This window comes from Papio anubis, chromosome 6 (genome assembly GCF_008728515.1).
Source record: "Papio anubis isolate 15944 chromosome 6, Panubis1.0, whole genome shotgun sequence".
Taxonomy (NCBI): domain Eukaryota; kingdom Metazoa; phylum Chordata; class Mammalia; order Primates; family Cercopithecidae; genus Papio; species Papio anubis.
Genome location: NC_044981.1, coordinates 106,989,646 through 107,016,635, shown reverse-complemented (window position 1 = coordinate 107,016,635; position 26,990 = coordinate 106,989,646). Strand labels below are relative to the sequence as shown.

At 38.4% G+C, this 26,990-nt stretch overlaps 1 protein-coding gene across 6 annotated transcripts in view; it reads right to left on the bottom strand.

Moving 5' to 3' along the window:
* TFB1M (transcription factor B1, mitochondrial) overlaps positions 1 to 22,870 on the bottom strand; it is a 64,818-nt gene extending 41,948 nt beyond the window's left edge. Inside the window, exons 1-4 of one of the 6 annotated variants that reach the window (XM_031667705.1) lie at positions 22,618 to 22,870; positions 19,456 to 19,607; positions 7,383 to 7,491; positions 5,874 to 6,025 (exon numbers count right to left, since the gene is read on the bottom strand). In XM_031667705.1, coding sequence (XP_031523565.1) covers positions 5,874 to 6,025; positions 7,383 to 7,491; positions 19,456 to 19,607; positions 22,618 to 22,750 — 546 coding nt within the window. In that variant the 5' untranslated portion in view covers positions 22,751 to 22,870. The remainder of the gene's footprint in view (positions 1 to 5,873; positions 6,026 to 7,382; positions 7,492 to 19,455; positions 19,608 to 22,617) is intronic. The other 5 variants (XM_031667707.1, XM_031667708.1, XM_031667709.1 and 2 more) reach the window with 5 other exon arrangements.
* Between the last annotated feature and the right edge of the window lie 4,120 nt (positions 22,871 to 26,990).

The following is a 26,990-nucleotide window of genomic DNA, read 5'->3' as shown; positions in this document are numbered from 1 at the left end:
GCCTCTGTTTCTTTGTGTTTCCCCCCACACAAATAGAGTACATAGTATTTTGTATCTCTATTATGTACTCAAGAGCAGAAATACCAAAATAATTATGTCAGCTGAGAAAAATAAATTCACAGATGTGGTATAATAAGAAATATATTTGGACTTTGTCCTGGTTCCTTGCATACACCTTCTAAAGCCCTTGAAATTTCCTGAGTGATAGGCATGTCTTGTTTTAAATTCACAAGTCCCCCAGAGTTTACAGTAATGAGATAACTTAGGATGAGGCCTCTAGGCAGCTCAAGATGGGGCTGGCCACAGAGACCAATTGATCACCCATGACTTAAGTGCAGGTAACGTGTTTCCCTGAGTTTTTGAGCCATTCTGACAAGTGATCCAACCTGAGGAGGGGGTCATGGGAATCTTTAATTTATTTTATAGCTGGTCGCTCAGAACTCCTAGAGGCCCAGATTTGTGACTGTCATCTGAAGTGAGGGGCAGTTTTGTGGGAACTGGCCCTTAACTTGTGGGCTCTAACACTAAAAACAAGTGGATAGTATCAGAATTGAATGAAACTGCAGGATGCCCTGCTGGTGTCTGGAGAATCGAGAGATTGCTTGGTGTGGAAAACACCCACACATCTGGTGTCAGAAGTTGTGTAAGTGCAGAGGAAACAAGAATAGTTTCTGTCAGAACCAACATATCCAAAGGTTGAGAAAAATGACAAAGAAAACTCAGCATGGGCCCAATTCAAACCAATCCAAGAGAATTAGCAGGTTCATGAAGAGGAAATGGCAAAGACCTTACGGAAAGTGGTGACATCGTCCCAGGCTTCCTAACAAACACGAAAGGGTCCTACATTTTTATGATGGGAAGTTCCAAGACTCCTGAGAGAAATATTTTATGGCCAAATAATCTAAAGGAAAGTTTTTCAACAATGGCATGACTGACATCTTGGGCTAATGTTGGGTGCTTCTTCGCTGTGGGAGGCTCTGCTGTGCACTGAAGAATGCTTCACAGCATCCCGAACCTTCTATCCACTAGAGACCAGAAGCCCCCTCCCGGGTTGTGACAACGAAAAACACCTCAGACACTGCCAAATGCCCCTGAGGAGCGGATAAGGCTAAAGTGCCCTCGTTGGAAATGATTTCCCTAAACGGGAACAAGGGTAAAAAGAGAGGGATAGATCTAAGAAATGAAATTCTTATGATACACTCAAATTATCTGAGAGGAAGGCATTTAAAGAATTAAACTTATGTAGTAGTAGAGTCTATTGATTTCAAACAAATTCTGGTATTAAAAAGTTTTGTTCTGAAACAACAATAAAGCTGAGTAAGTCATAGGAAACAATGGTTTGCATAAACAAGGTCACTGAAATGGAAAGGAGATGAGGCTTAGATGCCCAGCCTGCAGAGGACTGGAGGCCCTTCTCGGGCTCCAGCAGAGGCAGTGGGCAGCTCAAACTGAGCCTAGAGGTCTCCTGGGCTCGGGGAGCCAGAGCTGGAGATCTGGGAGGCCTCAGTAGGCAGAATTTGTGGGGCAGACTACCAAAGATATGGAAAACACACACACACGGTGCTCACACATGTGCAGGAGCAGGGGGTGGGGGAGACAGGAACAGGAGAGGGAGAGAGAATGTGAGGCAGAGCTCCTGAGGTAGCAAAAGGGCCCCCCAAGTCCCCTGCTGAGCACTGATCTGCAGGTGGCTGAGGCTTGGGAGCCTGAACTAGAACCAGGGGAAGGCAGGAACAACTGGGGTTCAAATGGCTCAAGAGGCCCCAAAACATGCAGGGCGTTGGGTGCCTTCCTCAGAAAGGTCATGATGTGGTACTGGGGCTCAATTAGCCCCAAATTAAAAGCTACCCTGGATTCACCAGAACAATACAAGCCTCAAGCAATCTTATCTATGTGTCAAAAGAAACCCAGCACTCAACCCAATACCACAAAATCCAGCCCTCATCAGCATTAAAAAAAATAAAACTCTCACAATACCTGATGTTATGTCAGAAATTACTAGGCTTTCAAAGAAACAGAAAAATGGAACCTATAACAAGGAGGGGGAAATCAATTACTAAAAGAGTACAGAAATGACAGAGATAATGAAATTAGCAGGCAAGGATCTTAAAACAGCTACTTTATTTATTTGTTCATTTTTTTGAGACAGGGTCTTGCTCTGTCGCCCAGGCTGGAGTGCAATGACGTGATCAAGGCTCACTGCAATTTGATCTTCTGGGCTCAGGTGATCCTCCCGCTTCAGCCTCCTGAGTAGCTGAGACCACAGGCATGCAGCACTGGACCTGGCTAATTTTTAATGTATTTTTTGTAGAGACAAGGTCTCCCTATGTTACCCAGGCTGGTCTCGAACTCTGGGTTCAAGCAATCCTCCCACCTTGGCCTCCCAAAGTGTTGAGATTATAGGTATGAGCCAGCATGCCTGGCCAAAACACCTACTTTAAATATCACACCTACATACAAAACTGCCAAGGAAGGCATGAACATAATGAGGACAGAAAGAGAAGATCCAAAGACCCAGATAGAATTTACAGAGATAATTTTTTTTCATAATAGTTAACCAAATATCCATGCATTTACTTAATTCTTTCCTCACTGCTGATTTTTGATCTGACCATTATCAGATACTGCTAAGGTGTCTGCATCGGACTTTCTAGTCTAGTAATTGCTCTGTCACGTGCTACTTCTCATACTGCTTTAATTATTAAAGCTTCACCATACATTTTAGCATATGACAAGGAAGTCTTCTCTCAGCACTCTCCTTTTTCAACACTTCTTACGTATTCTCGCAGGTCTATTACTCCAGATGATCCTTAGAACTGCGTATTTCAAGATAAATTCTTCGAGGATTATAATTAGAGATACAGAATTCTTGGAAAAAATTAGCATCTTTACAATAATCATTCTGGGGCTATGATATTTCTCCTGATTTATCTCAGTGACCTTGAGATTCTCGGTTAGGTTTTATAGTTATTTTTATATGTCTCTCATTTTTTCTTAGGTTTTCAAAATAATTATTTATCTCCAAATAATATTTTTGTACTTCTCATTCCAATAATGGTATATTTCCCTTGATTCACTCCCTGTTATATTTAGTTTTCTATTTTTTTTTTAAATCATGAATTCAATCTTAAACTCTCCTGAGTTTTTGTAACTTTTTTTGACTATATGCAAACTTGACAGTAGTTTTATCAAATTCACCTTTTAATTGGCTCCAATCTGGACTGGCTGTTCTGCCTGAGGACTCCTTTCTGTCTGTCCTGTAGGGGAGGCCCTCTCCTTCCTGGATTTCATGTCATTTTTTTCTTGATGTCTCTAATCAGACCAATGCTTCTAGGTCTCTAACCAGACCAATGCTGACAGAGGTGCTGACAGGGATCAATGAGGATTGACTATCATGAGTAAATGGAGTTAGGTTAATTGGGACCCATATGCTAAAAATAGTAAAAATGGCTTCTACTCCACTATACAGAGAGATCAACCCCAAGGGGACTATAGATATAAATGTGAAAGGTGAACATAAAGCTTCTAGAAGATAACAGAAGAATATCTTCATGAACTCAAGATATAAAAAAGGGTTTCCTCAATAAAACACAAAAAGCACTAGACATAAATTTAAAATTAAGAATGCTTGCTCTTCAAAAGACACCATAAAAAGAAAATAACAACATGCCTTAGAGTAGAAGAAATGCTCAACACATTTAACTAACGACTAGTATGAAGAGTATTAAAGAGTATGTGAGAACTCCTCCAAATCAGTAAGAAAAAGATAAGCAACCCAAAAGAAGGGTGAGCAAAAAGCAAGCACTAAAAACAAGTAACCCGAAAGGCCAGTAAACACAATAGTGCCCAATTTTGCTACAAATCAGCAAGGACAAAATAAAACACAATGACATTCCATTACCCTCAGATTAATAAAAATGTACAAGTCTGGCAATACTGAGTACTGGCAAGAATATGGAACAAAATGAACTCATACATGCTGCTGGTGGGAATATAAACAGGCATGATGATTTCAGAGATCAATGTAGCATTATCTATGCAGGGGTGAAGATTTGCAGTTCTACTCCCAGGTAAATACCCTAGAGAAATGTTGCCCATGTGCCCCAACTGACATAGTATGGAATGTTTATGACAGTTTTGTTTGTAAAAACAGAACACTGAAACTAATTCAAGGTACCGGAACATGAGAATGAATAGGTAAGAGATCTTACACAGTCAAATAGTGGGTAGTATATATAGCTACCTAAATAAACTACAGTCATGAGCAACGTCAGTGAATCCGATAAATAATGTTCAGGATAAAAAGAACACATACTATATGAATGAACCCAGTTGTCAAAAGTGGACAAAACTAAAGTGTATTCATCATAGGAATATAAATCTATGTGATAAGACTATGCAAGGGAATTAATCCAAAATTCACAGTAGTGATCACCTTAGTAGCATGGGATGGAAAGGAGAAATCAGAGTGAGGGATACAATGGGGTATCAAAGGTACCGGTGATTCAATTATCCATGTGCCGGGGTGGGGATTCAGGAGTTCCCTTTATTAAGCCATCTATGTACATTATACAGTCATCCTTCGGTATCTGTGGGTTTCATATCCATGGATCCAACCAACCCCAGATCAAAAATATTCAGGGAATAAAAAAAGGATGGTTGCATCTGTACTGAACATATATAGATTTTTCCCTTATCATTATTCCCCAAATAATACAGTGTAACAACTATTTATAAAACATTCATACTGTCTTAGGTATTACAAATAATCTAGAGATGATTTAAAGTAAATGGGATGATATGCATAGGTTATATGCAAATACTACACTGTTTGACATCAGGGACTCGCGCACCTGTAGATTTTGGTATTTGCAGGGGTTCTGGAATCAATTCCCTACGGATACCAACTGATGGCTGTATACTCTTGTACTTGTATGTCATAATAACATTTTTTCTAAAAACCACTTAAGAGTCTGCACATCCCTCCTTATACCTCTGTAGCTCAAAAACCACCCTTGACTACCCTGGAGGGTTTACTTTCTTGAGTGAACCCAGAACACTTCCACCATGGGAATGCAGGCATAGCAGGCTTCGCTGAGGTGAGGGATGAAGTGCAATTTATATGCTGAATAATGAGAGCCTCAATCCCCTTCTTTTTCTCAGCTCCAATGTGATTATCACATTCTTTTTCTTTCCCCCTCGAGACAGAGTCTTGCTCTGTCACCCAAGCTGGAGTGCAGTGGTGCAATTCTGGCTCACTGCAACCTCTGCCACCCAGGTCAAGCAATTCTCCTGGCTCAGCCTCCTGAGTAGCTGGGATTACAGGCGCCCACCACCACACCCAGCTAATTTCTTTTTTCTTTTTTTTTTTGTATTTTTAGTAGAGACGGGGTTTCAGCATGTTGGCCAGGCTGGTCTCAAACTCCTGACCTCACGATCCACCTGCCTCGGCCTCCCAAAGTGCTGGAATTTCAGGCATAAGTCACCATGCCCGGCCAATTATCATATTCTTTAACTGCCATGCCATTAAGCCTAAAGGATCAATTTCAAGGTATCACGTGCCAATCCTGGGTATGGTCAACAGGGCATTGCTTTTGTCTTTCTCCAGTGGCATCGATGGCTATTGCATCCCTGTGTTTACCACACTACTTCCTTGGCTATCACACATCATTCATGTTGTCCCAGAAGCTCACAGCGGTTACGTCTGTCATCATCATCACAGTCTTAACTTTTGGCTGAGCTGCTGCTGGGTTTTTGTGTGTGTAATAAGATATTAACTTAGAAAACACAGACTGTGGTAAAAATGCAGTATTATTATTTTGCTTTGGAATTTGAACGTGTGATAAAAATAGTCACAAAAAGTTAAAACTTACCTCTGCTACTTCCTTTTGAAAAGTCAAAGTCATCTGAGTTCTGCCATAAACAAAAGGTCCATCTCTACAGGAAATATTTTCAAGCCACTTGATAATCAGTGGAGTTGAAACACTAAAAGGCAGATTTCCAATAATATGTACATTTGGAGGATCTGGTGGCAGAGGAAAAAACAACCTGAAATGATTCCATCAATATATTCTGAATAAAATTTCAGTGACAAGTAAAATCAGACTGGATATTAATAGCATCAAACAAAAATACATAAATAGACATGGCTAAATATTTTTCATTTCACTTATTATTCAAAAGCAATGTTTTCTCACAATCGGCTTTGGATTATTGAGGAAAAAATTATACTTAATTACTGCTCAGTTACTCAGAGAAAGTCCTTGAATTTCTGGCCTAGGAAATACATGAGAAAGAGTTGGCTTGAGAAAAAAGAGAATTTATTTTGGACATGATGAGATTAAAGGGCCTATGGGACACCTAGATGAAGCTGTCACAGGTCAGACACCCAGGAAGGGGGTACAGGCAGCATATAAAGATGTGAATGTCTGCAATACATAGGTGGTAAGTGAAACCACAGGAATGGAGTAATCTGGCAAATCTGCCCAAAAAGAAAAACCCCAGAAACAACAATATGTACAAAGTGGGTAGAAAAATAACCACCAGCTAAGAATAGTTAGAAAAAGTTCACAAATGTAAAAGGAAAAACAGGAGGGGCTGGTATCGGGGAGAAAAACAGCAGAGAAATCCTCCGGAAGACTATGGATTACAGTCAAATGAATGTGGAAGAACTCAGTCAGATAAGGTTTGAAACAGGTAATGAGGAAGGCACTGTGGTTCCAGTGCGGCTGGGCTGGGGCAGAAACCTGAAGGCTGTATGCTAAGAACAGGAGGGCCTGTTAGCTGGCGGAGACTGCGAGTGCGGCCCATCTGAAGGAGTCTGGTCATGGGGGAGGCCAGAGACATGGGGGCAGCCAGATGTGGAGGCACCCTAAGCCCTCCTCCGTTTGTTCTGAGAGTCTGTTATAGGAAGAAACATACCCTATTTATCTATGCATTCTGAAGGGCTGCACACAGCAGGTACCCAATAAACACTGCCTGTGAATGAAGACTGCCTTGGTTGCTCACTGAATGTGAAAAATAATAGAAAAAGTTAAAACAGAGGCTTGGGCATGGCTCAGTTTACTAAAGCACTTCTTTTTTCCCACTATTTGGAACAAATAACAATTCACAGTTTACCCTATCCTTATATGGTATCACAAAAAATGATAAGTTTATTTGCACAGAATTCAAAACATTTAGAAATTTGAGACAAATGAATTAGAATTAAGAAAAAGTAACTAGATTTTATAATTTGGAAGCAGGAAGCAAGAGAAAATTATAATACACATTATTTAATTCTGTTCAGATAATTTTAAATATAAACATAAAACATCTGTAATAAATGTATCATAAAATGAACACCATAAAAGAGATGTTTATAACTACCCAAAAGCACTTACCATCTTCCCAGGGTCTTTTAAGACTTTCTGAAAAAGCCTTTTCTACCTTAAATGTCAAGACATCTCCATGAACAATTCTCAGTTTCCCAGGTGCTGCCTCAGAAAGCATCTATTTTATAAAAAGATCAGTCAAATGAGCTCATATACTTATGAAAGTAACAAAACTAAACTTTTTAAACCTGTGCATTTAAAAAATCAGTTAAAAAAGTCAGAGACTAGGGGTGATCATTCATGAACAAATACTACATCATGTCTATTGCAAAAGACAACGGTGGTGTTTCATTTTAACACATATGAATGATTAGGGATAGTAACAGACAGTACAACACTAGCTTACAGTTTTACAAAGATATTAGTGTAATTTTGACCCTCAGGATGACATTATTTCTGCATAGATTTAGCATAAACTCACTCCTAACAATAAGTTTTTAAATTAGAGACTAAGGACATTATCATGAAATATGGATAATTAATCAGGAGTCAACTATATGAAAGATAAGCTTAATTTAACTAAATCTTCATAGCCTAAATATATACAAAGGATTCTACATATCATCAAGATCTGTAACTTAATAGATGGGTAGATTTAGCCAAGTAGAAAGTCACCTGTCGATGCCAGTCTCCACTTGGCACTCCGAGATACTCCTCTGAGCAGAGCATCCCTAATCTTAATATTTGTTGATCCACAGCCCTTATCGACCTATGAATTACCCTGGATGTTTTAACAATAGCTACTTCCCAACCTATTTCCACCTACTAACCATTTGCTTTCTTTCCTTTTCCTTCTGTCTTTGTGAGCAAAAAGGGGGGAAAAAGCACTTTTTCCTTTGTAATCTTTTTCTTCTTCATTCCACCTACCCTACCATCATACTCTCACAGTACTGAAGAGTTGGCACTTAATTCAAAAAACTTTATAGCTAAGTCATCTATAAATTCATATTGTGTTAAATGCCCCATACCCAACACAAAACTTGATTCTTGAAGACCTTCGTTACATATTAAAGTCTCTGAGCTTATAAATTTTAAAAGGCAGGAGTGAATATATCAATGAGAAGAAATATCACTGTAAGGTAGATTTCAAGGGAAGAAGTGACTTTCTTCCCACATTAAGTCAGAGCTCAGAGAACCTTGGCTTCAACTCAGTTGCCAAGATTCTAGAATGTGCCTAGCACTGGATAGGGATGGCGAACAGGCTCAAAGGGAACATTTGCCCTGAGCCTACCTTGGTCCTAATTCTCTGGGTCCATTAAAGCTGATTTTTTTTCTCCTAACACCTCTCCTTGCCCAACTCATACAACCAAGAGGGAGGATAAACAAGATGATCACAGAAGCCAGAGAGGAGACACTGGACCAAGAAACATGGCTTGTGGATTAGTCCACCTTTGGGGTTAACACTGTGCTGTGCACCTGCCTCTTTACAGCACTTACAAACTGTATCTCAATTTCCCCTGCAACGACATATGCTCCTTAAGGTCAGGACCCATTTCCTAGCTACCTTTATAGCCCCTGTAGCTACAGCAATGCACGGTGAGTGTTTAATACATATTTAAGAAGAAGTGCATGAATAAGTGAATGACCAAAAGGCATTCAGGTCTTTGTAAAGCTGGAAACTTTCTCTTTTAGCCTGGGAGATCCAATTTTGTACGGTCTAGAAAATTGCAAAGATTTACTTTACAAGCCAATCAGGCAGATTTATACAAATAATCTTTCAGAAATAAATAGTTGAAGTGCCTCTACTGGTAAGAGGCTAAACATATTTTAAGTCTGGAAATCATCTAGTTTGATATGTTTAGCCATGGTAGTTTAGCAAAAATAATCACATGCCTCTGATATTAATATACTTATGGATTATTTTAAATTACCACTCGTTACTAAAACTTGATCTGGTGAGTTCCAGGCAATACATCTTGGAAAATATAACAATTTCAATATACTAAAAATTTAAAAAGAGACAGCTCTCTATGTGGCATGCTCTTAATGTATAAAACCACATATTTAATCATAGCACTTACCGTCAACGGAAAATGCTAAAATTTTTTCTATAATTATGTTTCACAAAGTTAAGACAAAACAAATCAGCGTGCCAAAAACAAAGACGCAAAACTAAAAGCTTATGTCTCATGATGTCAATATATGGAAAGTACTTAATAATTAGTAGTTAGGACTAAAACACAACAAAACAATGTAAAATTGGCTCTTTGTCATTAACTTATATGCTCTGATAATCACATTTCAAACGTTAACTTTTCCCACACTGACAGGTACAACTGCATATCTAAAAGCTAATATAACATAAATAAATTTACCTTCCTTTCCTAGGTTTTGTTTTTGTTTTTTGTTTGGTTTTTGAGATGGAATCTTGCTCTGCTGCCTAGGCTGGAGTGCAGTGGCGCAATCTTGGCTCACTGCAACCTCCGCTCCCAGGATTCTGGCAATTCTCTTGCCTCAGCCTCCCTAGGAGATGGAATTACAGATGTGCGTTACCACGCCTGGCTAATTTTTGTATTATTAGTAGAGACGAAGTTTCACCGTGTTGGCCAGGCTGGTCTCTAACTCCTGACTTCAAGTGATCCGCCTGCCTTGGCCTCCCAAAGTGCTTGGATTACAGGTGTGAGCCACTATACCCAGTTCCTTTCCTAGGTTTAAAACTACATTTCTTTTGGGTTCCCGTTCACTTTTCAATCTCAGTCAATGACAAACCAAATCCTCCCCACACTTTAAAACGTGCACCTCCTTCTTGACAATTTGTAGCTTGATCTACTTTGCAACTCCCCACTGCAGAAGGAATGAATGCTGGTGTTAACAGATTTATGTGAAGTCCTAAAAGCAAGTATGGGGAAAAAGTGCTAGACAGACTAAATTGATATTATGATTATTGACAGTACCCTTTTAAACACTTCAAATGATATTAAGCAATGACACACAAAGACTTTCTAGCCAACCAGTAACAGAAATGTTTTCACTACCATAATGATATATGGGGTATGGTGAAGGAGTGGGAAAAATCACTATTATATGCATTCAAGAATAACAATGGAGCATTACACTTCAAAACCCTGGAGGTGTTATCACAGAATGTGCTTAAAGGCACAGCCAATCACAAATGCAGGCACCAGATTACAGCCAAATGAGTACTTTTACAGACACTCTCAAATGGTTCTTTTCACTTTTATTTTAGTGTTCAATTCTATATTCTTCCAAAATGAGATGTATGCCAGTTTAGAGTAAAAGGCATCATTACACAAGGCTATAAAAGAAGAAACCGAAAACCAAACCATGAAGAAGGGAAGCATACACGTAAAACACAAGAGCTAACAATCCTGACAATCGTGAGAGCTGATTTACATAATGAAATATACAATTTTTGCTTTTCAATAGTAGTTGTACCAAGACTCCAAGAGATAATTTTTTTCCTGGTATTATGCTTTGCAAAGGGCACATGAAACAATGTCATAAACAATGCCTTTAATAAAAGTTAAAATACAAATGTAGAAGCATCTTTCTGTGGCCATTTAAAAAAACCTCTCCTCTAATCAAAGTCTTAGTGAAAGCTCCTCTGCAGGGGGCAACTAATTGTGGTTCGGCTAGGCAGTTTTTTGTTGATTTTACTGGATAAGGAAATAATTTATACAATTCTTAGAACTTACACAAAATTATCAATTCCTTAAGAAAGAAGAAATACTACACCGAATAGCTATTTTGTACATTTTGTCACCTTCTCATGTAAGGGGTTCATGGCAGCCAACACTGTAGTTACATTAATTATCTTCTTCCTGATTTGCCACATAGTAGGGCCCAAATTTGAAACAGGGCTGGGCAAAACTGTTAAGCAAATTGTATGAGAAGGAAATAATCTATAGTATAAAATATAGTAGTTGAAAGACAAAATTTGTATTCTTATATATAACACATATAAAAGTACTGCTTTTTATTCATAAAAAAATAAAGATGTTAAAACAGACTTTTCAGACTTTTAGAGAGGTCACAGCATGATGTCAAAATGTCAATTAGCTTGCTTTATTTTAGTATGTAAAATAACTTGAATTGTATTAAAAATGTACATTTTCAGACTTTTCAGTATTTTAAATTTATGAACAGAGCAAAAACAAACAGAAATCACATAACCACTCGTATCTTAAATGATACTACAAATATCTAAAAATATTTTTATAGGAATTTTAAGTTTGTTGGACATTTCAATGTCATTATCAAATCTTTCACTCTCTTTTTTAAATTTGACATTAGATTTGTATTAGTCTGTTCTCATGCTGTGAATAAAGACATACCCGAGCCTGGGTAATTTACAAAGGAGAGAAGTTTAATTGACTCGCAGTTCAGCATGGCTAAGGAGGCCTCAGGAAACTTACACTCATGGTGGAAGGGGAAGTAAACATGTCCTTCTTCACATGGCGGGAGCAAGGAGAAGTGCCAAACAAAAGGGAGAAACACCCCTTATAAAAACCATCAGATCTCATGAGAACTCACTCACTATCACAAAAACAGCAGCATCAGAGTAACTGCCCCCATGATTCAATTACCTCCCACTGGGTCCCTACCACGACACATGGGGATTATGGGAACTACAGCTCAAGATGAGATTTGAGTAGGGACACAGCCAAGCCATACTGGATTTTATTCTATTTGCTTGTTTTATTTTTAATTGACACACAATAATTGTATGTTCTCACCACAAAGAAATGATGTTTGAGGTGGATATGCTAATTATCCTAATTTTATCATTATACATTGTACACAATGTACAGGTACGCTAACTATGTAACCGTCTTCCTTAGGCCACTGTATAGGGAGGCTATATTGCATAATCCTCTTCCTTAGGCCAAGAACACTGAACCAAATTTCACCCTTTTCTTGATGACCTGGGGTCACTGTTGCCATTAGAATAATGACAGATGCTAATTATGATATGCTTCTACACACGTGTACAATATGATAAAATTAGGATAATTAGCATATCCACTTCAAACTTTTATCTTTTCTTTGTGGTGAAAACATTTAAAATTCTCTCTTCTAGCTATTTTGAAATACACTATATATTGTCATTAACTTAGTCACCCTACTGTGCAACAGAATGGTATTGCACAGCAGAACTTATTCCTCCCATCTAACGATAACTTTGTACCTGTTGACCAGCCTCTCTATCCCCACCTCCCTTGCTTGCTTTTTAAGCAGGATCTGAACACCTAAGTATAGTATAGACTCATTTGCTTAGCCTCATCAAGGAATTAGATGTTTTATTTAGTAAATTTTCTATTCAATAAATGTTTATTCCTTTAAGTGTTAACATTTTTAAATAAGAAACATATAGAAGAAAATCTTTCTAAACTATATTGCAGAATCCTCTTCCTTAGGTCAAGAACACTGAACCAAATTTCACTCTTTTTTTGATGACCTAGGGTTATTGTTGTCTTTAGAATAATGGCCTCAACAGTTATGAAGGTGTTTTTGCTACCCTATTATTATTATTGTTTCTTCTGTCTTTATATTTGTCCTTTATAGCTTTCTGTCACTGTAACAACTATTACTTCTTACAGTTGTCAGTGGACCTGCTTCTACCACTGATCTCTGTACTTCTACTTTGTATGGACTAAAAAGTCACTTTGGCTGTAAGCCACTTTTTGCTTATTTGTTGAGTTTTGTCTATGTTACAATTAACTATGGTAACATCAAGTAAGTTACATGTATAAAGTAAGTAGTTATGTCACAACAGCAAGGTAGGCAATCTTCCTGTTTAAAAAATTTGTTAGAAATTAAAGAATTTCAAAACTTCATTATCTCTAATTAAAAATAGCTCTTTCTGCCTGGATGCTGAAATTACCTCATATGTCTCTTTATAAGATGGCTGGAAGGGGAATAATTAAAATAGCAACTATTACTGGCTACTGGGATTATGCCAGGGTCTTTACATCCATTTCTACCCATCCTTGCAATACCCACAGAAGAGAACTATTATTCCCATGCTGCAGATGAGAAAGTTGAAGCTAAAAAAGGTTCAATAGCAAGCTTAAGGTCACGAAGCTAGTAGGTGGCCTATCTGAGATTTGGTCACTAGACTATTTGATGCTCAATCCCATGAACTTTCCACTATGCCAATGAAGTGGAAATAATCAGTGTTTACCTACTAAAAAAACCCAAAGGTTAGGAGTCCGAGGCAGGTGAATCACCTGAGTTCAGGAGTTCGAGACCAGCCTGGCCAACATGGAGAAACCCAGTCTCTATTAAAAATACAAAAAATTAGATGGGCGTGGTGGTGGGCGCCTGTAATTCCAGCTAATCGGGAGGCAGGAGAATCGCTTGAGCCTGGGAGGTGGAGCTTGCAGTGAGCCAAGATCGTGCCACTGCACTCCAGCCTGGGCAACAAGAGCAAAACTCTGCCTCAAAAAACAAACAAACCAACCAATCAACCAACCAACCAACCAACCAACCAACCAACCAACCAACGGCAATACTAACAATACAATGACTTACTTTCTGTCTCCAAAAATTCTTCAAAACCACATCATTTAATGGTTAAGAAGAATCCTGAAACTTCCTACTCTGACAAAGATGGAATCTAAGGGACCAGGCACATTCTCCTGCCTTAAACCAATTTAAAAAATGGAGAAAATAGAAGAAACAACAATTTTCAGACATTAGAGAGCAAAAAGCACAGGAAAACCTACAGATCCAAGAAGCTCAATGAATTCTACAGGTGGTTGTTGGTGAAACAACAGACCTATAGATAAATAGAACAGAATTGGAAGTTCAGAAATAAACTGACACACATAAAGTCAGCTGATTTTTGACAATAGTACCAAGACAATTCAATGAGGAAAAGACAGTATTTTCAACAAATGGTATTAAAAAAGAACCTAAACCTTACGTCACACAATATGCAAGAATTAGCTCAAAATGTATCAAAGACCTAAATGTAAAAACTAAAATTATAAAATACCTCAAAGAAAACATAGGAGAAATTTTTAGTGATCTTGGTTTGGCAAATATTTTAAAAATAAGACATAAAAAGCATAAAATCTAGAAGAAAAAACTGATAAATTGCACTTCATAAACATGACATTTCTGCTCTTCAAAAGACAGTTATGAAAATAAAAAGGTAAGCCACAGCCGAGAAAACATCTGCAAAATCTGTATCTGACAAAGCCTCAGATCCGAACTATATAAATATCTCTTTAAATTCAATAATAAGACAAAAAAAGTAAAAGTACTAAAAATATTTGAACAAATAACTCCCCAAAGAAGATACAAAGATGGCAAATAAGCACATCATATGTCCAGTATCATTACCTATTAGGGAAACGCAAATAAAAACCACAAGAGGATACCATTACATATTCACTAGGATGGCTAAAATTAAAAAGACTGACCATGCCAAGCCTCAGCAAGCATGTGGAGCAACAGGAACTCTGAAGTACAACTGGTGGGAATGTAACATGGCACAGTCATCTTATAAAACAATTTGGTAGTTCCATAAAAAGTATAATATACGTCTACCACAGGACCCGGATATTCTACTCCTAGGTTTTTACTCAAGAGAAACGGAAGTGTGTATCCACACAAACACTTGCATATGAATGTTCATAAAAGCTTTATTACAGTATAAGAGCCAAAAAATAGAAAAACCCAAAGTCTCTCAACAGGTGCACAGATTCACAAATGTGGTATATTCATAAAATGGAATGCTATTCAGCAATAAAAAGGAGCAAACTACTGATGAACACCTCAACATGGATGAATTGCAAAATAATTATGCTAAGTAAAAGACATCAGACCAAAACAAAAGCACATATTGTATGATTCCATTTATATAAACTTCTGCTATAGAGATAGCAGATTAGTGGTTGTCTGGGATAGGTAAAGGGGGAAGGAAAGGATTGAGTACAAAGAAACACGAGGATTCCTGATGATGATGATTGTTTATTTTCCTGATTGTGATGACGGTTTCACGCAATCACACATATGTCAAAACTCAGTTAACTGGGGGTGGTGGCTCTTGCCTGTAATCCCAAGCATCCTGGGAGACTGAGGTGGGCAGAATGCTTGAGCCCGGGAGTTTGAGACCACCATGTAGAAATGGTGAAATCCCATTTCTACAAAAAAATACAAAAATCAGCCAGGCATGGTGGTGTGCACCTGCAGTTCCACCTACTCAAGAGGCTGAGGTGGGAGGATTGCTTGAGCCCAGGACGTCAAGGTTGCAGTGAGTTGTGCTCGTGTCACTGAACTCCAGCCTGGGTGACAGAGTGAGACCCTGTCTCAAACACACACACACAAATCCTCAGTAATTTGTACACTTTAAATATGTGCAGTTTACTGAGCATCAATTGTATCTCAAAAAAGCTGTAAAACAAAGTGTATTAGTTCATTTTCATGTTGTTCATAAAGATACTCCTGAGACTGGGCAATTACAAAAGAGGTTTAACTGGAGTCACAGTTCCACATGGCTGGGGAGGCCTCAAAATCATGGTGAAAGGCAAGGAGGAGCAAGTCACATCCTACGTGGATGGCAACAGGCAAAGAGAGAGCTTGTGCAGGTAAAGTCCCATTTTTAAAACTATCAGATCTTGTGAGACTCATCCACTATCACGAGAACAGCACAGGAAAGACTCTCCCCCATGATTCAATCAACTCCCACTGAGTCCCTCCCGTAACACATGGGAATTATGGGAGCTACAAGAGGAGATTTGGGTGAGGACACGGAGCCAAACCACATCACAAAGTATTTAGTGTGATTAACTCTCCATAAATATTAGGTATTATTATATTATTTTTAATATATGAAGCCTTTAAAACAGTGCTCTGCAATCTTTTGGCTTCCCTCGGCCACACTGGAAGAACTACCCTGGGCCACACATAAAATGCACTAACGATAGCTGACGAGCTTGAAAAAAAAATGCAAAACAAATCTCATAATGTTTTAAGAAAGTTTAAGAATTTGTGTTGGGCCGCAGGCAGTCTGTGGGCAATAGCTTGGACAAGTTTGCTTTAAAATAAACAGAAAAAAATAAAATAAAATGAGGGAGAATCTGGACTACTTCTCTGAAGGGGTACAAATGATTTACAAAATTTATCTCCACTTCAGAAATGCAGAAGAACCTATCAAAGCTTCAAATTCCCTGAGATGTCAGAAAATCTAAGTTATTTCCAGTTCAGAAACGGGAAAAAACCTATCAAGGCCTCAAGCTCCTTGAGATTCAGGAAATCTCCTCACTCCTCTCCACAGCACAGAGCATCCAGTCAGTCATGAAAATGTAACAAGAAACAATGAAAAACTTAAAAACCTAGAAATGCACAATCAGAATGTGACAACATCAAGAAAAGAAACCCTAGGTGTCCAATGCAAGTTTGATGAGTTGGAGAATGCCCCAATGTTTCCATAGCACTGGGGAATTTTCCAGTGCTCCAATGGAATAACATGACTTCCTCCGATACCTCTTTCCAGATCAGAGGTCTCCTGATCAGTCATTAATCACCAGAGGTAATCAAGGCATAGGGATAATAATTTAATTGATTACTTATGACTAAGATATTATTGAGTGCTTTCTAAGTATCAGGCATACACTTAATCCTTATACGAGTCCTACAAGCAAACTGAGGCACAGAGGACAAAATTACCTACCCAAAGTCACCCAACTAGTAGTAGAATCTGAAGTTAAACCCAGGCAGGCTGATGCTGAAGTCTGTGTCTTTACCACAAAACTATACTATACTAAACATACTAGACATGTTTTTCTTACCTTTAGAACATGCTGAGCATGAATCCTGTATGAGCACCAGCTTTTCTTTCCCCTAAACTGCCTCATGAAAATACTGTAGGAATTGAATTAAGCTATAAATGACAGGCTTTCAGCTAGAAGATATTTTATAAATTATTACAATTTCTTTAAAAAGTAATTATATTAGCTTAGAAATCACTAAAATGGAATCCTTAAAATAGATCACTTTCTTTCTGCTTTTACTCAGTTTTATGATTAATTTAGTACCTCTAAAAGAAAGTAGTTTTACATATTGAAACATTCCTTACAGGGGAAAAAAAAGCCCATTTGATATTTTAGTACCCAACATTTCTTTTTAAGGCAAATTCCTTTCTTGCATATAAGATACTAAGAATTAATTTTGTTTCTACTGAAAACAAATGAGAAGTCAAATATACATTTCCTGTAGAGTAATGTAACTTGAAATCAGCCTTCAAATTTAGAAAAAAAGAGCATAAAACTTTTTCATTATCAATGCTACACAAATATTTACTTTCACTATTTAATGATACATTTAATTATCAAATATGAGAGATACATACACACATACATACACAGATACAGAAATAGTCGGTCAACCTTTTTGTTTCTCATGTGAGACATTTACTGAACACCTCTATGTACCAGGTACTGTTATGTGAGATAGAGGTACAACAGGGAACAAAACAGACACAAATCTCTACCCTCAGGTATTTACAATCCAGACAGGTGAGTCAGTTAACAAACAAATGGGAAGAACATATATACAGTATGTCAGATGATGATACATCGAATGAGATAAAACACAGCTGGAGTTAGGAACGTAGTGACTTAGGGGTTTGGGGAAACTGAGAAGAGAAGGGTGGCAGTCACTCTTTTCAACAGTCTGCCTTCGAAGATCTTTTGTTCATATCAGAGAGGAGAATATGTGGGAATGAATGGAAATCTGGTTCACCCCTGGCCTAATAAGAAAGAATAAACCCAACAAATGGTGACATATGAGGGACAAGAAATGTTTTTAAGAGCAAAAAAGTCACGTGAGCATTCCTATGTCCAAAACGGGCTACATGAATAAGCCCAAAGGGGTTTATACAATTATTCAGTTTCTTTTCATAATCTCATGATCTTACCAAAAATAATAATGTTCCCATTTCCACCTCTAACTGATACATAATTCTTAAAAAATCAGATACATGCACAAAAAGTTCTAGGTTTTCAAAAACAATTTTTCAAACTGTTCTTCTGACAAAAATTAACATTTCTCCATTAATATATACACAAGTTAGTATCAGAATGTACTGATTTTAAATCAATTTCTCCTTTTGTACAGAAATAATAATGTAGAAAACTACATTATTCTATTAAAGTCACATGATAAATTGCTTGTCATCTGAGCCAAAGGTTCAGGGCTCTTTTAAAGTTTTAAAATTACGGAGGAATCAAACAAAGGCCTTTAAGTCATTAAGTGTTCCCTTATGAGGATATCCCTTTACAAGATCACTGATACAATCTATTTCACTGTTTGCTAGCGTTTTAAAAACAGTAAGTTCCTCCTTATCCTCAATCCTGTCTCCCTCAATTTCCATCTATTTGTTTTAGTTCTTTCTTAGAAAAGATCAAAACAAGCTTATCCTATCTACCACCAACCTTGGATGTGCAGCTGTGTACGCTCCTACCCAGGGCCTCTTTTCTCCAGTTGAAACATGCCCAGTTCCTTCAACTCTTATTTCTCATACAATAACAGTGCCTGTATTTTAAAGATGCATATATCATTTCATTTATACCTCATCCTAAATCTATGAAAGTACAACTTCCTTCCTTCACTTAAAAAATTTATCTTATAAAAGAATCCTTAAGCTGCATAATTAAGTCTCTCATGATGAAAAGCGTGCATATGTCTTACTCATCTTTTGTTTGAGGAAATGCTTTTTGAACCTAAATGAAGTTCTCAAAAGTCACACCAATGAGTCATTACTGGCCATTATTTATTATTATTTATTTTTGAAGGAACGGGCCACGACATGCATAGCTGTTAGTAGACTTTAAAAAAAAAATCACATAAAACAATTAGTTTGTTCAGCAAAAATGTGTAAAGCAGGTTTTTTTCAAGGTGTAGTCAACAGACCATCTGGGAGTCCTTGTTAAAAATGGAGACTTCCAGATTTCTCCAGACTATGGAATCAAAATCTCTGGAATGGGGCCTTGGGGATCTATAGTTGAGGAAAAACCTACATAATCTTTGTGTACCCTGGGGTTTAAGCATCATGGCATAAAGATTTAAATTCAGCTTTTGCCTCCTAAAGAAGGCTCTTTGGGTATCTCACCTGTAATCCGGGAATAAATCGAGTGTCCTTTTCAACCACCAGAAGTTCAGCGACGTCGGCATTGAGAATAGATCTTGTGATTCCCCCTGGCCCAGGGCCCACTTCATAAACATACGCATTTGCCAGATTGCCAGCTTTCCTGACAATTTTATCTAGAGGAAAAAGAGTTTTAGTTATCTCGATTAACCTGGCAAATTTCAACGTATGAAATTTAGCGAGAAAAATCTTCTATAAAAATCCAGCCATTACCCAATCAATTGATCCTTTACGTACAACATTTATTTGACTAACTCTCTACTTAAATTAACATGAAGTGGCAATTCAATATGCTACCACAGCACCGTTGAACTGTACTAGTTCCTTAACAAAAACAGGATTAGCATGACAAAGTTTCTTAGCTTAAATTTAGCTAATATTGCAGTTTCTATCTGCCCCATGCAAATTCTTTTCAAATTGATTTGAAACCAACCACCTCCTAAGAACAGATTAGATAAGCATGCAGCGCTTTTCTATAGTTACTGAACATTGAATATCTGAATAAGCAACACTAGTTTCACATACAGAATCTTCAGTATTGCTAGTATTGCTAGTGAAATCCAAAAGCAAAAAGTGCTGAAGTCTCCTTTTTATCTAGAGACATCTTGTTGGTGGTCAATATGGCAATGGCAATAAGTTCTTAGATCACAGGATTTTCAGAAATTTGAATTCTTAGTCATTTTCAGGAAAAAGTTAAATTGAGCAGTTGAGGGTTTTTAAAACTTTGCACACATGCATGTTAATATGGAAAAATAAATTTTTTAATTAATCAAATTCAACTTAGCAGCCCTTAAGACATCATAAAAGAGTAAAGTATTGACTCAGTGCAGCCAATCATCACATCTGGAAAAACATGCAATGGGCTGGTCTCAGTGACTTTGAGATATGGAAATGCAAGGAACTGGTCTTCCTAGGATAGTGGAAATTTAGTCACTGAAAACATACCGGCACTTCTTGTAAGTGTTCACAGTCCTATTTTTGCTTGTTTTCAACAACATATCTTTGCCGGCTAAAATGAAGAAACTAGTTTCTTAACCATCCAAAAATGGTTTAGTCTTTAAACAGGGAGGGAATTAGCATCCACAGACCATCTTACCTGTTATGATCGTTTTACACACATTCTCACCTAATCCTTACATGTTAACCAAGGACTCCTATCCCAATTTCATTTCTCTTAACCTTTCAGTTTCCTTGTCTATTGTTTCATTTGTACAAGGTCATGGACTTCAACACAGGTATAAATTCTAAAGCCAATGCCTCTCAGAGGGGGGAACAGGAAGGACACATTATGGAATAAATTTAATATTCTCCTTCTTTAAAATGGAGAGCTACAACAGTAGGCAGGTCTCTGCTCTCAAACTCTTCAGGCACATTGAAATACAAATGAATATTAAAGAAGCACTATCAAATCAATGAGCCTGATTTCATTCTTGCTCTCCTCTGCCTGAGCATCTAACCTCAGGTAAATACCCTAATCTCCTTTAACTCTGGTTCCCATAGAAAGAGTGGATAATACCTAGAATTTGAAACTTACTCCTGAAGATAAAAGCTCATGAGAAAATGTATTTGAAGGATTTTAAAAAATATAACATTATATAAATATATAAAATATATTTTTAAAAATATAGATAGACCTATAACTTCTACCCTAAGAATGGTGATTTATATTTAGGATGTGGCTATAACAAGCGAAAAGGTTGGCACTAGCTATTACTAGAACCAAAGAATTTTAGAGTGGGTAATCTTTTAAAGTAGTAAGCCCTTCTTCCAATTAAAAGATGAGGAAACTACCAGGCGCGGTGGCTCACACCTGTAATCCCAACACTTCGGAAGGCCGAGGCGGGTGGATCACTTGAGGTCAGGAGTTCGAGACCAGCCTGACCAACATAGTGAAACCCCATCTCTACTAAAAATATAAAATTAGCTGGGCATGGTGGCTCAAGCCTGTAATCCTAGCTACCTGGGAGGCTGAGGTACAAGAATCACTTGAACCGGGGAGGCAGAGGTTGCAGTGAGCCGAGATCGCGCCATTGCACTCCAGCTTGGGCAACAAGAGCGAAACTCCGTCTTAAAAAGAAAAAAAAAAGATGAGAACACTTAAGAGTTACATTATTTTATCCAAAGTCATATTGCTACAGGCAGAATAAAGACTACACGTCCAAGAAATAAAACATTTTATGTTTTCTGGAGTGTGCTTCATTTAAGTGAAAATGAACTTTTTGGGCGTGATTTACTGCTCTTTGCAACTTCTGAAGTGGGACCAAACAGAATGAAATATGAACATCTCAAAACCTAAGTACTCCAGCACTGACTTAGTAGCCATGTTTGTAATATATTTTTGCAATCTCATCTCATAGAACATCACTAAGCAATGGTGATGGTAGTGGAACGACCATGTATTAATACATTCGTCAAAACTAATCAAATTGAGCACTTCAAACTGGTGAATTTTACTGCATATAAATTATATCTCATAAAAAGTGACTTTAAACAATTAGGTGTGGGAATGTAAAATTGCTAAAAGTAAGCTCCTCGAGGAAACACTGCCTTGTTCACGCCCATATCCTACCCCCAACACTAGCACAACGGTGTTTGCCTAATACATACTTATGAATGAATATTAGCGTCCCCGAGGCTTTCTTAGACTCAACAGGTAAACGTTTAAACCACGAATCCTACGAGGGATACTCTTTTCACCAACTTATTGATAAAATCCTGGCACCAATTTAAATTCTGGTAACTTTAAACTGCATGTAAAGCAAGTCCAGTCAGCATGTGCTGTACCACTTCAGAGTGATTGATTTCAAAGTGACCCAGATTCCAGTATTCACCAGCGCCTTTCACGACACACGAACCCTTCCTCCCCTAGTGAGCTCGGCGTCTATGCAGCCTGCCTGCAGGCTACATCCCCCTGAACGCGGAGTTTTGTGAGCAATCAACGCACTTCACGTGTCTCCTGGGCGGTGGGACCGGAGTTCTTTTGATACAAAGAGGTCGAAGGACCTGACCAAAAGCCCGTCGCACGCCAGTGCCTGGACACCCGCCCGCGGGGACGTGTGAGACCCCCCGGCCCACGCCCCTAGGGACACTGGGGAGACATCCGGGGAGCACTGCTAAGCCATCCACCTGTCAGCCTCAAGTCCAGGAGGAAATTCTGTGATAGCTGCTTCGTTGCTTGCAGTCTGAACAACTTAATGATTTCTCGAATCGTGGGCAACGGCGGGAGACGGCAAGTACTGAGCTTCCCGGGGGCAGCCATGAGACTCGGCAAGCACGAGCCACCCCTGTCTCACCCCTGCCCTTCACAGAAGCTCCGAAAGTAACGCGCAGGGTAGGAATCTGCTAGACGTAAGGCCCGCCTCGGAGCCAGCCCCATTGGTCAGACCTACCCCACCGGAAGCGATGGCGGTAGACAGGAAATCCGGGTGTGCTGAGAGCGCATGCGCTGCGTCCTCCTGCGAGAAAGGCAGGCAGGGTGCGCCGCGACTTCCGCAAGTGAGAGCGGCGGAGGAGCCGGGTGGGCGAGGCTTCTCTGGAGCGGGCGGTTGGGAGAGCGCCCAGGAGGGCGGGACGAGGCGGGGCCTGGGCAGGGTGAGGTATTTCGAGGGAGTTGCTCTGGAATTTGTTGCAGCCGCTTTACTCCAGCCCTGAAGGTTCTAAGGGCTTCTGGCCCTTTGACGTTCCAAATGCCCATCTGTGAATATTAGACGAAAAGCGGGTGTTTAGAGGCAGAGCTATTGTTTGTTAGCAGTTCTTTCTTACGGTGAGGTGTTTTTAGAACCTCCGCTTTGCAGATGCTGCATGACAGGTTTTTAACTTTGTTCAGCCTCAGTTTTTTCATCGGTTAAGTGGACCTAATGTCCACCTCAAAATTGCGAGCACTAAATGGGAGAGTTCGCCTGGTGTGCACGTTGAGAACACAGTGCACGCATGGCATTGGGTAAGCTCGTACGTGATCAATGGTGGCTGTTATAATTGTTTGGCAGATGAATAATTAGCCAGTGTAAAGAGGTCATTTAATTTGCTAGGATTACAGCTAAGAACAGAGAGAAGACTCAAATATGAGTTCTGCCCTTCCATTATACCAGATAAAACAACGAAGCAAAGAAAAATATTAAAGTTTCTCTGATAGATGGGATAATTTTGCTCTTTTAACCCTGCTTATATTTGGACATTGCTGCATTGATCACAAATGAATCTTAACGTTTTTGTCCCTCAGTAAATTTTTTAAAAAGCTAGTGGAAACCGAAATAACTGTGGGCATGATACAGAAATGGGGAGTACTTTGAAATTCCAGTGGAAAACCCAACCACCTTCTATAAAAGCTATTTTATTTTATTTATTTTATTTTTTTGAGACGGAGTCTCGCGCTGTCGCCCAGGCTGGAGTGCAGTGGCGCGATCTCGGCTCACTGCAAGCTCCGCCTCCCGGGTTCACGCCATTCTCCTGCCTCAGCCTCCTGAGTAGCTGGGACTACAGGCGCCCACCACCGCGCCCGGCTAATTTTTTGTATTTTTAGTAGAGACGGGGTTTCACTGTGGTCTCGATCTCCTGACCTTGTGATCCGCCCGCCTCGGCCTCCCAAAGTGCTGGGATTACAGGCGTGAGCCACCGCGCCCGGCTATAAAAGCTATTTTAAAAGGAACTGAGATAATCTCCTAACTTTAAAAAACAATGGTGACTACCATAGAGGTAAGGAGATTTACCCAACGTGGCATCAAAATGTAGGCTGAAAGTACAGACTCTTGATTCAGGTATCTTATTGTCCACAACACACTCTACCTGAGAAGGCATTCATTCCCGGTTGTATTCATTATTTCACGTACTCCTCGCAATGGTCCTGTGTGAATGAGATTATTATTCTTAGTTTGCTGTGAAGAAATAGGGGAGGTGAGGTCATTTGACTTGCCCAGAGTCAGACAGCAAAGTACAGAGAGAAGACAACCTGAGTTGTGTCTTTTCTGAGTTCTGATCTCACTGGCCACACTCAAGTGTCAGCTTATTATTTTTAAGCTAATTTATGTTAATTTATTGACATTTAAATATATAGAAATACGAATCTAGGTGTAAACATAAGCTTACAGTTTTCATGTAACTATTTAAACAATTGCAATAAATATACACAAAACCAATATAAATGGTCTTATTAATTGACAGTGATGAACACTGTTAAATCATTACACTTAGTGCTAACTGGCAAGATTCCTTTTTTTTTTTTTTTTTTAAGTTTCAGCTTACCAGTGATACAGTGTGCCATTTAATGACTGGATGTTCTCATTAGTTTCTGGAGTCAAACTATTACCAAATCTTTGTTCAAATTTTTTTCCATTGTCACTTGTCTTTCTTTTGGAGGAGCATGGAAGCTACATATTAAGTCTGCCTGCATCTGTTTTCAGTAGCTTGTAAACAAGTGAATTTGAATTATTTGGCACTAATGCTACCATGAACATACACGTTGCCTAACAGGTATAAAGAGGATATTCAGATGACCCTAAATATAATCACATAAGCTTTTTAAAAGATTAACATCAACATAAAAACAAACTAAAATCTAAATGAGTAAAACACCTTTGCATGGAGAATTTGTAGATGCCTGATAATTTGTCCCCAGATGTAAATATGAATTTATGGGTGGCTTATACTATGCCATTTTCAATAACTGACATTTGTGAGATTATTATCTACTATTTATAAAGAAGCTTCCTATGTTACTTAATTCTCATTTCAGTTCTGTGATGTAGGTTCACAAAGATGTGTCTTAGTTCATTCCTGCTGCTATAACAAAATATCTGAGACTGGGTAATTTATAAAGGACAGAAATATACTTCTCACAGTTCTGAAGGCTGAAAGTCCAAGGTCAAGGAGCTGGCAAGTTTGGTGCCTTGTGAAGGCTGCTCTCTCTACCTCAAGATAGCATCTTGTCGCTGCATCCCCCAGAAAAGAGGAATGTCATGTCCTCACGTGTCCGAAGGCAGAAGGACAAAAAGGGATTAGCTAATTCCCTCCAGCTCTATCAGGTTGCTAATCCCATTTATGAGAGCTCTACCTCAATTAATTAATCACCCCCTCAGGGCCTCCCTTTCAATATACTACCACATTGGTGATTTAGTTTCAGCACATGAATTTTGGGGGACATTCAGACCATAGCACAGTGCTTTGCTAGTAAGTGGTGGAACTGAGTTTAGATCTTCTGTCTACACTATGCTTTTTATTAACCTCTGGTACGTGTTAAATAATTTTTTAACTGAGTTAAAAATTCTAGCTTAGGAGAATCTTCCAAGTTTTTAATAGTTTTTTGAGATCCAATTTTTATCATCATAAATATCTAATCCTTGGTTTTTAATTTTCAGAAAATTATGCATAATTCCCTGCAAAAGCCTAAGAAATCAGCAGGGGGTGTTTTAGTAGTGTATTTCACATATTAATGCAAATGGTTTTATCCCTTAAAAGAGAGGTATGCAGTTTCATCAGTTTTGAAGCTTTGAAGTGTCTGCTTCATCTAGATACAGATTTTAATATGCTAAAATATTATAATTAATACAGAAATCACTAGCCCCACCTGTCAGTGAAGATGAAGAACTACAAATGATTCATACTAAACTATATTGCAGAATTCTAATTTGCATAAAATCCCAAAATGGTTATATAGGAAAATTACTTATTATTTTAGTATTTATTTTAATAAAAATGCATATGTGACTGTATTTGGCATAAGTGATTTAGTGTCTATTTATAGAAAAAGTGCTAATTCTAAAAGGTTGTCATTTTACCGTTCCCTGAAAGAGACTTGAAAGCTGCAGAGAGCAGTATCTTCCTGCCATGTGGGAATTTGCAGAGAAAATTAAATGTGGTTTGGAATTGCCAAATTGAACTTTATAAAATGACTATTATGGTATGTAAAGTGCCCTTTTCTGATAGTATTTTATAATTACATATAATATGATTCAATGCTCCAGAGAAATATTAAGAGCTGCATTTCGCACAAATTTAGGGTTTTTTTGTTTTAATGGCTCTTTGATGCCCACTGTTCACAAAGGAATCTAGTGACCTACCTAGAGGGAAAAAGGAAAAACGTGATAACTCTGAGCAGACAGACCAAATGCTTATTCTGTGGGGATAGAAGTAGGACAACTTATGGCAACAAAACCAGCTAATTGCCTGAGGGAACCATGGAACACTTACACTATTTTTGAAAATATAGTGTTTATCCCTATTTCAAGCAGTATTTGAAAGCCTGCTCATTGTCCCCAAAGGTCTGTGAATTACTATCACGTATTCTAATGAGGTGTTGAGGATGGGCAACTCGTTTGACTCAGGGAGCTATGGGTAGAGCTTTTTCCTATACAGTAAGCAAACCTTTTTGTGAATGAAGAAAATATGCTAACAGCATTATAAAATAATTAGCCTTTATTATATAGGCAAACCTTTGAGATACTATAGGTTCAGTACCAGACCACCAAAATAAAGTGAATATTTCCATAAAGTGAGACAGATGAAGT